This window comes from Corvus kubaryi, unplaced genomic scaffold (genome assembly GCF_017639235.1).
Source record: "Corvus kubaryi isolate FWS band 111438036 unplaced genomic scaffold, C.kubaryi_AGA036_p1.0 37357, whole genome shotgun sequence".
Lineage (NCBI taxonomy): Eukaryota > Metazoa > Chordata > Aves > Passeriformes > Corvidae > Corvus > Corvus kubaryi.
Window position 1 is genome coordinate 8,521,803 of NW_024581117.1, and position 16,867 is coordinate 8,538,669.

Below are 16,867 nucleotides of genomic sequence, written 5' to 3' on the forward strand. Positions count from 1 at the left end.
AGATATTGGCCCTGGACTATGGAAAGACAGCTCTAGCAATCTCTTTGGTATTTGTGAGGTTGAACACACTGCTTAAATCTCCTGAAAATTTCCATTCATCACAAACACTAAATCCACTGATAAGTAAAGAGGAGATTTCTTTTTGAGGCTTTGCTTGTAGTTTGGACTGCAACATTTAAATTTTAGGGAACTGAAGGAAGTAATGGCAATGGAAATATGACTTCTCTCTGTAAACACCTGATAACAATGGGAATTAAGTGCTCTTCAGTCTGAAGACTCTTTGAGGGGCTTGTCTACAGTGTGAGTTTTCTCCCAGCAGGTAGCAGCATGTGATGGTCCATCTGATGGCACTGTCCTGTTGCATCACCTCCTCCCCTCATATGCTGCAGATTTACCCTCATATTTATCTTTTTCTGCTGAACAATGTCTTGAAAGTAGTAGATTGAATTATTACTGCACTGACATATGTGACCCCTGCTGAACTGTGCCCTTCCTTCCCGCAGGGAGGATAGTGCTGTCTACCTGTCAGGCCTGGGAACCGTGGGGCTGGAGATGTACGAGCAGGTGCCAAAGCTGGACGCAGTGATTTTCCCTGCAGGAGGCCACTGTGGCTTGCTGGCAGGGTCAGCTGCTGCACTCAAACACCTCAACCCACATATTTCTATAATTGTAAGTTGCCTTTCACCTATTAAGTGTTGCATTTGGGCAGCTTTCACCACAGCTGTTTACAAAAGAAACTGGTATCTACTGACACTTCCAGAGACTGCATATGCTGGGGACAGGAGCTATCTGATCCTGTGGACTTTTGCCTGTGAGAGGACCCTGTAAGAACCAGGAAAGCTCCTGTCCCTTGGCTGTTTGGGTGGATTTAAGAGAAAAGTGTGGGAAGACTTTTCCAAAGCAAATAAAATCCAGTTCTGTTTAGAAATAAGTTCTTACTGGAAAAATTTGGTCCTAAGTAAGCCACAGAATAAGTTTAGTGATAGCATGATTGTTTTGCAACCTGAAATTAATTGTTAATTTGAAGAAGAAACTTTCTGTAGGTTTTGCTGTCTGATTTGGTGGTAACTTCTGTTACAACTGGTTCTGTAAAATGTGACAACATCTCTCTTCCTCAGGGAGTTGAATCTGAAAGTTTCCCAGTATTGCAACAGTCCTTAAAAGCTGGCCACCCAACTGAAGATCAGGCCTGCAACAATCATCACTTCTATGGAGGTGAGAAAATGCAGTATTCTTTTGGAGGTAAAATAAAGGTTGTAACAGATTTCTCCAGCTATATTACTTTCTTATTTCAGTTCAAAGATATTTTAAGGGAATTCTCTGAAGACTCAGAATTTAGTTCAAGTTGTAAGAGCAACTTCTGCCACATTTCCCCCCACCACCCTGATGGGGTACAATACTATTTCCAGTGTGCATGGAAATATGAGAGTATTTATCTGAACATTGTGCTCACACGCAGCATCTAAACCTGTGAAGTCAATGGGAAAGCTCTTGTGTAAAAGACTAATTTGTGAAAAGGCAGGAAAATGATGCAGCGCTTGAATATTTAGTCACAAAGCTGTTCTCAGAACAACAGTGTTTATAAATGGTTGTTTCCATATCATTTGCTCAAAAAACCTCAACTGTTAAGCAATTTAAGAACATCCTGTTTGCCTGATGTTCAAATCTCTGGAAGTTTTGGATTAAATTGGAGTTTTGTAAGAAACTTCTAATTTCTCTTGATAAGCTCTGCCTGTGTCTGCACCCTTAGCCAACTGTCCTGCTGGAGCTAACAAGCCCAGTGTCATTCTGGGGTCTCCTCTCCTTCAAGCCTCAGTGAAAAGCACTGGGCTGCAGGGTCATTCTCACACTGCAAGAATGCCAGTGAAGTATCAGAATTTTCTTGAAGGTGTCCAAAATGGCAAAATCTTCTTGTGAGATTTTTTCTTTTATTACCAAACACATTTCTGTTATATGAAAAAAATCAAGCAACTTAAGGTCATGTAACAGCAGTGTGCTGCACTCATTAAGGGTACAGACCAGCCAGGACTCTAAAAAATGTTGAATATGTCTAAAACAGCCGACTTCATATTTTTGTCTTTTGAAATCTGCAGATGTGAGCGGAGTTTGCTTTGGCAGCAATTCTTTGCAGCTGACTGGGAAGCTTGTGGATAAAGTTGTTGCTGTGAGGTAGGTGAAGAAAAACAGTGAAATCAATAATACTGGATGAACATTATTGTATATGAAAAATGTGCTGTACCACCAGGGTATGGTGGTTCTGCGTGTGCAGTGGAGAGCAGGTTGGCAGGAGTTGCCATCATGCAGAGACTGGATGCATGGCAATGGGGTACCTTTCCTTTCAAGAGGGGCACTGGAGACATTGAACTCAGACCCCCATAGCATAGAATCGCAGCATAGCTCAAATTGGAAGAGACCCATGAAGGATCATCAAGTCTGACTCCCTGCTCCTCACAGGACTACCTAAGACTAAGTGATATGACTAGAAGTGTCATCCAGACTGACCCCTTGGCCAAAACTTCACCTGCCACCACTACCCAGTCATGCTCTGGGTGTAAAACTTGTCCTTGTGTTCTACAACACTTGTCCTTGACAAACCTCTTCTGAATCTTCATAAAAAGACCAAATTTGTGGAATATACTTAGTACTAGGACTTAGGTAATATTTCTAAAAAAAAAAGCCATCCTGTCTTTGGGTTAATAATGAGTCTGAGGTGTACATTCACCCCCAGTAGCACACTGTTCTGTAACCCTGTGGTCTTATGTATCTGGGAAGATGGCAAGAACCCAGTTACACATAAATGTATTATCTTCTGCTTTTGGGAGCCCATTTGATTTGTTTTGACCCAAGTCTCTCACTTTCAGGGAGGAGGACATCCTCATTTCAATGCTGAGACTGCTGGAGTATGAACGAGCCACGGTTGATGCTGAAGGGGCCATAGGACTTGCAGCATTGGTGGCAGGGAAGCTGCCTGAGTTGAAGGGTAAAAGGTACAGCAGCTATTGCAAATAGGGAACTGTGGAAAAGCATGGGATTGAGCACCTTGGTCCCAGGTAAACGGTGAAAAGCTACTTCTTCTATGGGTGACAAAGCAGGTCCTGCCCCTGAACTGGCAAGGGCCTCATTGGTGGCAGAAACTTCGGACTGACTAGACCAGTCACAGGTGGTAAGATTGTGTTGAACCAGACAAATGCCAGCCTGCAGACCTGACAAATTTTGTCCCTTTCCTCGATTCTCAGATGTTTGGGGGAAAGGCAGTTACAACTCCACGAGGCATTGTCACACCTGCCAAGACAGTATCCTGCTCTTGTCATCCTGTTGTCTCCTCTCATTCCACTTGTGGAATCCAGCCCTGTCTGTGGTGGGACAGGACCTCCCGGTCCTGAGAAGTGTCCACATAGTCAGAGGGATTATCCTTGTGCTTAGTGTTGAACGTGTGGGTAAGTGCTGCCTTGCCTCTCAGCTTGAGGACTCAGCACTTAAGTGGATTGAGCCTTGGCTCAGATCATAGTCCAGAATGTATTTAAACTTACATGCCCTCGAGACAAAATAAAATTTCCAGTGCATAGCATTGTACACTAAAATACTGCTGAGGCAATTCTTCAGAAGAGGCTGACAGAGTACACACAGAACAGCAGCAATTTTCAGTATAAAATAAAAGGGAAAATGCAAGGGTTTGGTCTCAGGTTAGATTTGGCTCTGCAGAGAGAGATTTTCATAGACTAATCATATGGCTCTTCACTTGCCCTTCAAAAATTTCTGCGCTCATTTTTTAGGGCTGTGATGAATTTAATCAATGGTTACAGAAAGCCTTGAACATACATATTGATGTCTGATCAATAAGAGCCTGAAACTTAGAACTTCCAGGGGAGAATTATGTCAAATTTTTAAAACTTGAAACCTAGACCTTCAATTCTCCAGCTAACTATCTCTAACAAAACTCAAATGTCCAGGAAATTCAAAATGAAAACAACACTTCAGGCCAACAAATGCAGCCAGCTTCTAGGCCTTGCCTACCCGCTCAAAACGGCTACTGAGAGCCAGGAGCCCTCTGACATGTAATACTTAGTGAGGGGAGGTTCTAGCAGACCTTAGGCTGATTTGGATGCAGTGTTTATGATTTATGGTCCCTTTACATGGGCAAGTGCAAGTCAAAACTGCTATTTTTCTGTCTGTTTTCAGAGTGGCAGTTGTTATATGCAGTGGAAATCTGGAATTACATTTGCTGCAACAGTGCATAGCTCATGCCCTGACCCTTGATAACAGAGTGTGCAGATTTTCCCTTGTGATTTCCGACTGCCCAGGAGACATGTCAAAGCTACTGGAAATTTTGGCTCGGGAAGAAGCAAGGTAAATCAGATTAATAGTTGGAAAATATAATCACAGAGTAGCAGAAAGATTATTTAAAGATTGGCAAATGTTTCCGAATGTCTCTGAAGCCAAGTCTTTGAGTAGCTAATTAATCAAAAGTTTTTTCTTGTTATATAGCGAAAAAAGTTTTTATTTCCTTCATTTTTGTTCTAATCTGAAAACACCTTTTGTAGCATAGAATTGTGTGTAATTCAGAAAGAAGGAAAGATATTTACTCTCCAAACACTTGTGGAAACTGTTTTGCAGTGACAGGGGATTGTTGTGATCTCTAATTTGTCCCTTATTTGATCTAGAGTTTTGGATATCAAACAAGAACGCACATTTGTGACATCTGAGCTCTTCACTGTTGAGGTAAGATGAGATGCCATTTCAATTTCTCTAATAGTACTGGCCTCTCCTGGTTTATTCTGTTTTCCTGTGTCTCTTTATGCCATTGTTGAAGAAGTCCAACAGTGTGCAGTGTCAGAGATTGTTTCCTCTGTGTTGTACAGCTTCTTGCCAAGCACTTAGCAGGCATATAAATAACACAGGACCAGTTTTACCTGCTGTTGCAACATCCTGGTGAAATACTCCAGGTGTTGTATTGCACTATTGCTGTTCTGAACCCTCCTGATATGTGTGGCAGGGTGCTGGAGGAGGTGAGCAAGCTGCAGCATCCGTCCAGAACTTGAAGAGCCAGCTGTGTAGGCTGGCTGTAATTGTCTGACATTTGCCTTAAAGTAATGTAGAGAACACCCTTACTCTCAAGGAATGCTAGCTTTTAACTAGGGCCTCAGTTTTTTTTCTTATCCACCAGAGCACAAAGGCAAATCATTATTCCTTTGTTGAGTACTGGATGCTGTAACAGTGAAGAGGTGTTACCAGCTATTGGTGTCTCTTAAAAGGACCATTTGTCTCATGGCGTATCTCTTATTTCAACTGCTTTGGCAAAGGTGTGGTCCTACCGATTTCATGCTATCACTGTCCAGGTCCAACCTGGCTTAGTTTGTGAAACCTCAGGTGCAAGTCAAATTAGAGATCTTTGCTGAACAGGCTTGTAACTGGGGTGCAGAAATGTTACTGGGTAAGCAAGTTCTTTGGTTTTGGCCTTTACATTTAATTTCCCACCTGGATGCAAAAGCCCGCTCAATATTTTCACTTGCAGATATAAAGAAGAGGTAAAGATCACTATAGTACATGATATCATCAGTTCTGTCAAGCATCAAGGACTTACCCCACATTGTTCTGCAGTGTGCCATAATGATAGGCCAGCTCACTGTTTTGGGTGACTTGGAGATAGCGTGACACCCGCTGCACGAGGTGGATAAATCCCACTGAGTGACTAACTTAGCTCTGGAAACCCTTTTCACTGAAGGCTAGATTCAACAAACCCTGTAACTCATATAAAGTTTTCAACACTATTTATATGGAGTGAGGCTTGTAGTTTTTATTAATGCTATTAAGCAAATTAAACAAAATCTACAGTCTTAGGTGGTTTTTTTGTTTGTTTTGTTTTGGCTTTTTTTGTTGTTGTTTTTTTGGGTTTTTTTTTTTTTTAGTTTTTAGTAAATACAGGCCCTGAGTGAAAACAGTGCCATGTGCTATTCTCTGCACTTTAAACACAATGTATTTTCACTGACTGTCCACTTGAAGAATCTGACAGTGTTGCACTACAAAAAGGTTGAGGGGAGGAATTTGCATCCCTGAATAATTTAATTGGATATTGGATTTGCATGATGGCTTTTAATCAGTCTGGGAGAGGCTATTGGATAATTAGATGTGAAGTACAAAGTAGTGACCCAGACGTAGAGACATCTGCAGGCAGCTCTGTCTGGTGACACCTAGTGAATTGTGAAGCTTTCTTTGAAAATTAAAACACATGTAATCAAAAAGGGAAAAATATAGAGTTTATATGTAAGCATCAAAATTAATTTGCTCTATCCAGATACAGGAAAAAGTACATATTTTCGTAGTAAAGCTAATACATGTGAGGGATGTTTTGTTTTTGTTGTTTCTAAGAGCCAAAGACCTGTGTCATCAAAATACCTTAAGCATTTGCTATGTAAATCACAGCACTTAAAATTAAGCATGAATTTAAACCTGGATCAAGAACCAAAATTACCACCTTGTGTTGTACTGGTGGCAATAACAAGAAAGGTGTTGCGGCTATACCCATTTCATTCTGACTTTAATGTGTGCTTTTGACTGTGGATATAGACTGGGTGTTTGGCAGAACAGACCAGCGAGCATAGAGGCTTATTTGAAACACTAAATCTGTCCTGTCAAGATTATTGCCTCAGTATTTAATCATCCTTTTAGATTTAGTCTTTTATTTCCAAAGAAGAGAAACTTGGCTTCTAGTCACTTATCAGGATGATAGAGCTGCTTCGGTTGGGGTTTTTTTTCATTCTAGTGAAATACCTTTCTGGGTTAGTGTTTGTTCTTCTAGTTCACATGTGGAATGCCCTGTGGGAAGATCCTTTCTGATAGTCTGATTTTATAAAATAGTAAGGACTTTCTAAAATGAATCTTATGTTCAAATTACGGTTCTGGAAAAAAAAACTTTTGGGACATTTTAATGACAAAAATAAGAGATTTTTTTTTTACAATAAAAAATAAGGAATGTGTCTATATTAGATGAAGAAGTGCCTTGTGCAGAGGGATCAGCTGCTTGTGTTCCTTGGAGAACAATATGGGAGTTTCTTTAGGATTCTGCCTGCTTATCCCTCCAGTTTAGATTCTCTTCCCTTGTGACTCATTCTGGATTTCTTTCACGCAGAGGACTACACCCTAATTCATTCTTACCTGACTGGTTAGGAAGCTACTTCCAAAGTCCCTATATTGAAATAGATAACTCTTAGCAAATCAGACAAATAACTGGTTTGGTAGGCTTCACATTTTAAAGCTGTTGAAGGAGGTTAGATGGCTGGGAATATCTAGACAGAAAAAAATATCAAGGCTAATGAAAAAAATCATCTGATATCACAAATTAAATGGATACAGAGATCTAAAGGACAACCCAGTTCATGGGGGGAAGCTACAACTTGCTTCTGTGAACTTATCTGTTCTCCATCAGTAATATTCCGAGATTCAATTGGGACAGTTTATCACTTAAATTGCTTCCATCTGTAAACCTCTTTAAAACCTTTTAAGTCCCTTTAATTTCATATTACTATTGACTCAGAAAGTCAATGAGCAAAATCAACAACTCAATAAGGTAAGGATGTTCTTTGCTATGAAGTAGATCAGCAGCTTGCCTGCTTAATGAGGTCTAATTTTTGGACTTGTGCAACGTAGTTGAAAAAAAATATCTTTCAGCTCATGAATTTTCTAGAAAAGTCTTCTCACCACTGAAATTACAGCATAATCAAACTGGCAGGTCCAGGAGGATTCTGCAAGGTCCTGAATTGCCCCAGCAGCTTTTCAGTGGGTGGCTTTTGCACTGCAGTGGTGGCAGTGCTCCCTCTGACCTCACTCCTGTCTGACATTATGGGTTATCTGGTCTGTTCACTTCATACCTCTCAGGACCTTCACTATGCTGTGGTTTTGAAGAACTTGGAAGAGACCAGCTGTAAAAAGAACATCCACCACATTACTTGTCCCTCTTGCCTGTGCAAGAAAATGCTAAGTCATAAATCAAATATTTCCTTTTCCTTTCAGTAACATTACACATTCTCCCAGTGGTGCTGGAATTCCTGGCTTTGTGTGGTGTAATACCTTTTTTCTCATACAGTTCATTCGCCTCAGGCCAGAACTCAATAAATTATTTTAGTCTGCTCTGGTCAATTTAAATAAATTTGTTTGGGCCAACTTGCATTTTGTAAAGGCTGGAAAGGAATCTTTTGGATTGGAGTCCCCAGTTGCCAACATATTCCCTGTTACTGCCCTGTGGAGCAAATACAGAGGAGCAGGCAGTTGTACAGCTACAGTGTGCAGAAGGATGCTATCATTCCTAAAGCATTTCCTGCATGACCCTGGGCAAGGCTCTGCTTCCATGCTCTGTTCCCAACTACAGAATGGAGACACTGGGAGGGGGAAGTTCAGCACTCCGTTTCTTCTGAGGCCCTCCAGAAGAATTCGGTCATGTTCTCCAATGGCGTTCCACAGCAGACTGTGGTACAGAGCAGGCTGCCCCAGCTGGGGAATTGGAGCCTGGCTCTGGGGAGGGCCCAAGCGTTCCTGGTGGATCGTTCCCTGCCTTACCTAACATGGCTTGCTCGTGCTCCTGCTCGCCGACCTGAATGCACCAATTGCCAAAAGATAAGGGCTCAGGTTGCACAAGCAGCTGACAGCTGCTGCACTCTTTCTCAAGCATTCCATTGCTCTGACCTTGGGGATGATCTGACAGCTGATCCCCAAACCATCAACCGAGCTGCTGTTACCAAATAATCTGTAATGTGAAGTAACTTATGCTGGGTGTTTACTGAATAATTCAGAAAATTGCCCAGTTGTTGATTTTTAAAAAAGAAACCCCTTTTTCTAAATATAGAACTGAAACCAGTGTATATATAAATAAAGTTTTCACTCCTAACTCCAGTGACTTTCATGCAAACAAACCTATAATGTTGCTAAATGTGGTGTATCATGATTACTAAGTTATGCAAATCCTACAACAGCAGCTTAAGAAAATATAATGAATATGATTTCTAGAATTAAAGAAGGAGGATACAAATGTTCAATGGACGATTCCCAGACGTAAAGAACTGCACTAGTTACTTAGTATTAGCTTTACATTGAGCCTGGAAAAGCACAAAAGACTGAACTCTCTTGATTCAGCAGGACTACTCACATTTCCTCTGCTCTCTGACATTGGCTCAGCACGTCCACCCACTGTTTTTATTTGCACACACAACCTACAGATAGTAGGCATCAGGGAGCTGAGAGGCATGCCAAATTCATTTTTAAAATCTAGGAAAATATGATCTAAAAGGCAAAGTGCCTCCATTATGAGAACTTGCATTTAAGAGGGAGTAGAGGTGCCCTCCCTATTCAGCATAGAACTTTGCAAATTTCTTTCTTTTGGGAAGTTATGAAATTTCCTCTCTTTGAAATCAGTGTAATTTCTATGAGTATTTGAATTTATGCATCTGGATTTTGGTGTTGCACAGTAATAACTTGTAATCAATTTTTTCCTTTATTTTTTTTTTTAGCCTTTGTCCTGCTGCCTCAATTACTTCCAGTCATTAAATAAAACCCACAAGCCATCCATATTCAGTGAAATCTCTTCTGTCTTTAATTACTTGTAGGCCTTCTCTGACAAAAACTTACAGGCTGACTAAACCCTTTGGCTGGAACGTATCTTTAGATTACCTGCCACAGGGAATGGAACTTTAAATGCAGTAAAAGATCCATCTGGCTGGTTATTTTAATGGTCTTGCTGGACCAGACATTTATTTATTTATTTATTTAATCCAGCAAAGACGTGCTATGTAGGAGAGAAACTCATAAAATGCACTCTTGTTGTTGGTGGGTTTGTGGGGTTTCTTGATACACAGAAAAGAAAGGTGTGCTGTGCATAGGCGGCCCGGCAGCCAATAAGGGCTCTGCAGGTTCAAAATTCCCATGCATAGTTCTGAGGGCTCATCAGTATGAAATAAATTTAAAGTAAATTTTTCTCTAGTTGTCATAGGTTATCTTGTCTGGTGTACAAGAAAGATCAGGCAATAGGTTCTGCCATTTGTTCTTAAAAAAGACCGTTTTGGGCCACTTACTCTTAGGTCATTGATAGCTATGCAGCCTCCTATAGTGAGTAGTACTGGGGTGCTTCTTCATCCCACATAAATATAACCTCATTAACCTCCCCCTGAATGTGAGGGGTGCCCTGTTGGACGCTCATGTAAATGATGCTTCCCAGGTGAAGCAAACAAGAGAGTGCAGTTTGTGAAAGTAAAACTGCAGTGTAAATTGTCTTAGTCTAAGCAAGAAAGTAAAATCTTGCCTTCCTTGCTGCTGAGATCTGTAGCTGCCCTGAGGTGTTGTGTGATTCTCTCTTCACTCCTGCTGGGAGCAAAAGTTCTCTATTCCTCTCTTTGACAACTGTGAGAAGTCAGATGAATTTCTGGAGTTGTTACCACTGCTCTTGCTGTTACTACTCTTATGATACACTACAGCATGGTATCTTCCATATCAGCTGCTGGATGTGGTGCATGCTCGGAACAAAAAGACAGTGTTTATCTAACCTGTTCACAAGCTCTCTGGCTCCAGTCTAGTGAGATCTGCCTGGTTTCCATCATGAGCAGAAAGGAAAGGGCAGAGACGATAATTAACCATAAATCAAAATGCTTCCCCATGCTTGCTCCCAGGGCACAGCAACTGCTTGCTGCCAGACATTCAGGGCTGAATCTGTCAAGTCCAGACTGGTTCCAAGAGCAGTAATTGATCTACTCAGGACAAAACAGGTGTGATTGCTGTGGAAGGGGGAAAATGTTGCTTTTTTAAAATTCCAGACTCTGTGAAAGATGAGTGTGTCCTCTTGAAGATATGATTGCAAAGCTTCAGGGATTTAATATGAACCAGGGAATGGAAAATGGGTGTTTGGCACACTGGTGTTCTCAGATACTTTTCCCAATCATTGTGTTCTCTCCTCTTTCCGCATTATTACTTTTCCTCTATGACTGCCCTTCTCTTGAGACTAAATCCCACTTTTTTGAAGAAGAAAGAAATTAGCATCTAATTTGCATTCCAAAGAACCAATCAAATAGAACTATGTTCAGCACAAGAGGTGAAGAATTACAAGACCAGATCAGAAATGTGGCTTATTTCATGACGGATATTTGAAAAGGTGTAGCCAGTTTCCTAATTAAGTGAGCTATGGCTATTTAGAATAACTTGGGGTGTTTTATATTTTCATCAACAGTTTTGCTAAAGGTTTGTTGTTATTTTTAAGAAGTTCCAGAAAATGTGAATTTGAGGTTCTTATTTAGAATTGTCCTTGTAAACATATTTGAGTATTTTTTGCCTTGTTGCTTTCTAAAAAGGATGCAGCTCTGATAGGAACATTTCAACAGGGCATGTCTGGAGCAGCCCACCATCAGGTTACCATGCTCGTTCTTTCTCTGCTCTCTGGAGATTTGTCTGTTACAATGAATTCTCTGTAGTTGCACCGTGACTTATCTTGGCTCCTTTCCTTGCTAGATTTCCATGTTTCTGTGAGGTCTTTTTTCCGTGTGGGACTTTTGACACCCGTGATAATTCCAGCAGGGCCAGCAGTGATAGAAGTTAGGAGTCTAAAATTGTGAAGTATAATTTTCCTTCTGCACCTTCACATTGGTGCCTCATCTTTGCTAGTGCCCAGGCTTTCAAGTGATGGGGCAAAGATGTGAGTATGCAAAAAGGAGAGATTATAGAAAAATTGGAAAAATGCCACTGAAGTTATTATCTTCAGTGGCTACATGACAGGATTTCAACAGTACCTGTGGAGGAAAGTGAAGAATTAAAAAAAATGATCAAGATTAGTTTTGCCTGAGTTTAGTTTTATTTAGCAGCAGAACAACCATAAAAGAAAACTAGGAGTGATGCAATAAGCAAACAAAAACCAGAATGAAGCAAGAAGGTGTGTGAGAAGTGAAACCAGCCAGAATATTGCAGAGATGGTAAAGAACTGGGGGATAACTGCATGAGAGAGAAGAGAAGGAGAATATAAAATGCTTGAAGGATGGAGGTATTAGAACAAACACTTGCTAGGAATACAGAAATGTGGTGAGGTAAGAGTCAGAGGTGGGTGAGGTGGCAGCAATGCCACGTACATACCCCAGGGAACGGATGAGAGAAGCTACCAACAGATGTCTTCAGGGAGGCCAAGAGCAGACAAGTACCTTGCCCAGGAGCCAGCAGAGGATCAGCCTGTCTTATTTAAACTTTGAAGGCAATGAAGTAGGGCTTTTGGAAGGTTTTATGGTCATGCAGACAGGCTGGAAGAGCCCCAGATATCTCCAGTGTCGGTTTTCTTACCTGCATAGACAGTGAAAGTGAGGTCCAGAGTTTTTATGTTGAACTGATTTTACTGAACTGTTTTTTATGAGTGTGTTTTAGCATTAAGTTGGAAATTTGCCTGAGATTGCTGCCATGCCATCAGGAATGGTCCTAATTCTTTTTCCAGGTCATCTGCACTGTGGAGACCAGAGACAAGATCCACACAGCCCAGCTGAGGAATGTGCTCTTGGAACGCTACCCCAGAACTGTCTGGACTGAGCGGTGACGGGCACAGCGCGGGGGGGGCATGAGGGCCTCTGGCAAGGATTCTACAGAGCCCCAATCTTGAGGCTTTCAGAACAAATATTGTCTTTCAAAGCTGGACAGTTAGCAAATAGTTTCAGGATATTTATTTCCTGCTCAAAATGTAGTAAAGTTAAACTCAAAACTTTAGTTTAGCTAAGGGAAACTCTTAGTCTCTGCTGGTGTTGGAATTCCATGATTCATTATCAGCTGGCTGCCTGGATTTTAGCTAGTTTGTAGAATCCAATGATATTCCATAAACAAGCAAGGAGAAGGCATTTCTTTTTACATCTGAATATGGACCTCCAAAAGGTCTTTTGATTTTAATGCCCCTTGTTAAAGTAATGCAGCTCCTTCTGCTGGACTTAGCCACACTACAAGTACAGAAATTTTCTGTTTCCAAGCCAGAAGCAGTTTTCTGTTTGCTAAATCTGCTTCAGGAATATATATGTATACATGTGTGTAGGGTTGAACACACTTATGTTCTGAGAAGAACACTTATGCTAAAAGAAGGTGATTTAAACAGACAGAAAAACCCTTGGAAGATAAAAGCCAATATAATATTAACTTTTTTCCCAAGGGAAAATGATCCTATTTGCAAAATAAAATTCTAAAATATTTTGCAGAAATTGAAAAAAAAAGTATTGAGTATGATTAGACCTCATGAACAGAACACAAATGTATTTCTTCCCTCTGCTTTTGGAGACTCAGTATAAAAAGTAACGTATAAACTGGCTTGGTTTTCTATATAAAAAGGGTCTCTGTACCCATGTGAATTTTGTAGTTAGCATTCCACTGATCATCTTAGTCTGTCTAAAACAGACTGTATCCCTCTCACCTGACAGATTAAGTACACTGTTAATAGTGACATATATTTAAATGTTAATAGCCATGTTAATAGCCAAAGGCAGTGCTGGGAGAAGAGGAAGCCTAAGTCTTAGGCACATGGCTAATGCAATTAACAAAGAACACATTGGCCTAAATACCATTTTTATCACTACAGGCAGAGACCAACTAAGTGATATAACAGAGTGGGATGGCAAGAAATGTAAGAGCAGTTCAGGCCCTCTTCTGAATGTGCACACAACACAGCTGTGCCTTTGCATTTGGGCAGAATTTAACTTAAGCTGTGGGAAGACCTTATAGCACCTTCCAGTACCTAAAGGGGGCCCACAGGAAAGCTGGATGGGGCATGGGACAAGGGGCAATGACTTTAAAGTGAAAGAGAGCAGATTTAGATTAGATATTAGGAAGAAATGCTTTACTGTGAGGATGGTGAGGCACTGACTCAGGTTGCCCAGAAAAGTTACGGATGGCCCATCCCTGCAAGGATTCAAGGCCATGTTGGTTGGGGCTTTGAGCAACCTGGTCTAGTGAACAGAACTCCATGGCAGGGAGGTTGGAACTAAATGATCTTTGAGGTCCCTCCCAACCCAAAGCATTCTGTGATTCTATGATCCATCTCTCTCTGTAGCTTAACTTACACAGGCAAGATGGGATGAGGAGGGCAGCACTATGGCTGTCTCTGCAGTATTATTTTTCTGGAAATACTCTGTTTGCTCCGTCTTGTTGTGGTTCACAAAGGAGCAGGAGTAGAGAGTCTCACAAATGGTGGACAAAAAAATAGAAGTTTACAGATTTAGTCTGGTTTTGGAAGGACCATATTGGTTTGCACATGGAACTAAAAATTATTGATGCCCCAATGGTTTGTTTTGTTCCCTTCTTGCCATCCAGAATGATGGGTATAGGCCTTGGTCCTGTAAATCACAGCCTGTCAGACACAACTCCTTTCTCCACTGTCAGAAGAGTTTAAGAAATCTGTATAGAAATGGATGACAGACTCTATATTACATACTTGCTATTTCCATTGGAACAAGAAATGAACCACATCATCAAAGAGCAGACTTGGGGATGTAAACCCACTATAGATAAGGGTCTAATTACCCTCTCATGTCTTTTGGCAAAAGTCTCAGGAAATTTTGAGGGTGTCTCAGGTACCTACATGAGAAGAAAACGGAACTTTACAACCAAAGTTCTCAGTAGTGGCCAACAGGTTCTGCTGTCTGGATACTTGGTTTCTAGTTTCGTATTATCCTGGACTTTATTGTTTTAGAAGATCAGAGCATTAACAACTTATTTCCTAATCAATGGGAACTGCATTTAGCAAGTCTTCACAAACCTGGGGTGAGAAGATGTAGCACACAGAGTAACCAAAAATCAATGCACTTGAAATCACTATATGATTTTGGAAATGTGTTTGGGGTGGGGGGAAGGAATGTGATGTCCAGAAGGTACTTAAAATGTCAAACATGATATTTGCAGTTTGGTTTTATTTTTATTGTTTTAAGAATAAACATACTTTAAAGTGTAAATCACTCTTCAGTGATAAGCACTGTATGTGAATATAATAATAGCAGAGGTTTTTTTCACTCTCTATTGCCTTTATTCAAGTCTCATTGGCTTAAAAGATAAAATGAAGATCTTCCAAGGGAAAAAAACCCCTCAAAACGAAACATTTAAATGAAGGTATGCAATTGGAAAGAATAATGAAATACCTGTGCTGCTAACCTTTTCCTTTTTGAATTATGAAACATAATAAGATCTATGGCACTTCAAAGATCTAATAATGTGGTTTTATTTCAAGAAGTATTTTTGTATAGAGTGTTCTTATGTACCTTGAAAAATAACTTTAATGATTATGTAAAAATTTCACTAATGGTTAAATCAGCAAAATATAAATCTAAGCATTGTATGTACTTAAAAAATAATTAAAATTATGCTATGCCACCTCAGCAATGAAAGCTTTGTCATTCTCTTGTGTGATACTGATAGCAGCCTCACTTTAAAAAATCAGAGTTAATATTTTTCTTCTATCTGTCATTGATATTGACTCAAAATCCACATCACTCCTGCAAGGGGGGAGCTCTGAGCTGCCAGGGAGGAGAGCCCAGCTGGGCAGGATGGCTGCTCTGGCCCTGTGGAGTGGCAGGGGAGACTCCTGGCCTGCTCCCCAGCAGGGTGGAAGTCCAGCATGGACTCTCCTTACTGGCATAGAACAAGGTGCTGTTTCTTGCACTGGGTCTTGGCTGTGCCTAGCTGTGTTCCTGGGCAGGGTGCAGGGTGTCCTGGGCTGGGCTCAGGTGGGTGAGGGAAGTCCACGAGATCAGCTCTCAGAGATTCTCATTACAATCATCACGAACTTTGGGGAACCGGTCCTTCAGTTCCAGGGTGCAGCAAAGCACTGGCAAAAGTGCACGGTCTTGTCTGCAGTGGCAGAGGATGCCTTGACCCAGGCAGTTCCACTGGGGCTAAGCCACTTAGCCTTGGGAGCTGTCCTAGGCACACACTGCTTGTCAGGGGCACAGCACAACTTCTTCCCAGGACTGATGCAAACAAGGTGTATCTTTAATTGAAACAAAATCTCTTCCCACACTGATTCCTTCATTTCTTCAGCCAGGTCCTGTTAGCTGGGGATTAACATCTAAATCTCTGCCAGTACATGTTTTTGCAGCATCAGGAGCAGTTCATCTCCCCATGCAGGTGGTGTGTCCTCCCAGGCAGCACCTTGCCTTCTGGCCTACTGCTCTTGGGAGATCCACAAACTCCCCATCCCACAATGCAGTAAGTGCATTTGACCTGTTACTGTTAAACTTTTGCTAGACCCAAACACAGGCATGTGGTTTATTGAAGGGAAAAGGAAACTGCAACACTCTGGGGTTGGGCTGTAATTCCTGCCAGTCATTTATTTGATGGCCTTGGTTCTCCTGTCACTTTCTCTGCTGTTTAACTGTAAGCAGTCTGCCATGCATAGGGTATTGGCTTTGTAGAGTTTCCTTCTATCACAAACCTTTGCTTTCACATGCTCCCAACCTTTTGCTACATCTCAAAGGAGGGGAGGAATCCTTCTGTATGTTGTTCCCTCCTGAGCTGATGAATTTCCCATTGTTCAAAAGCATTTATTTATTTATTCATTTTTTTAAAAACTGCAGCAAAAACTAGTGGCAGTATTCGGAAAATATTCTAATAAAATATGAATGTTTTGAAGTATGTCAATAATGATCAACATCCCATACAGCTGAGCCCATACAGCCTGTCAGTCTGAAGAAAGGAAGAGTCCTTAAGGGGCAGAGCCAGATCAGTCACACCTGAGTGCACCTACACAAAGGATATGAGGGGCTTGTCCTGTGCAGTTGATGTCTGAAAGCTCCTCTAAAGGTACTCTGATTTACTTGCCTGGTGTGGGTGGGTGCAGGGGCAGATTGCAACTATGAAAATACCCTATCCTTCACACTTTTGAAATTTTGGA

At 41.1% G+C, this 16,867-nt stretch overlaps 1 protein-coding gene across 3 annotated transcripts in view; it reads left to right on the forward strand.

The window, feature by feature from the left end:
* LOC121667054 (putative threonine dehydratase) overlaps positions 1 to 15,353 on the forward strand; it is a 32,490-nt gene extending 17,137 nt beyond the window's left edge. For all 3 annotated transcript variants that reach the window (XM_042033175.1, XM_042033174.1, XM_042033177.1), the window contains 7 exons: positions 504 to 669; positions 1,119 to 1,215; positions 2,094 to 2,169; positions 2,862 to 2,987; positions 4,180 to 4,347; positions 4,662 to 4,719; positions 12,446 to 15,353. In XM_042033175.1, coding sequence (XP_041889109.1) covers positions 504 to 669; positions 1,119 to 1,215; positions 2,094 to 2,169; positions 2,862 to 2,987; positions 4,180 to 4,347; positions 4,662 to 4,719; positions 12,446 to 12,544 — 790 coding nt within the window. In that variant the 3' untranslated portion in view covers positions 12,545 to 15,353. The remainder of the gene's footprint in view (positions 1 to 503; positions 670 to 1,118; positions 1,216 to 2,093; positions 2,170 to 2,861; positions 2,988 to 4,179; positions 4,348 to 4,661; positions 4,720 to 12,445) is intronic.
* Positions 15,354 to 16,867: the final 1,514 nt, after the last annotated feature.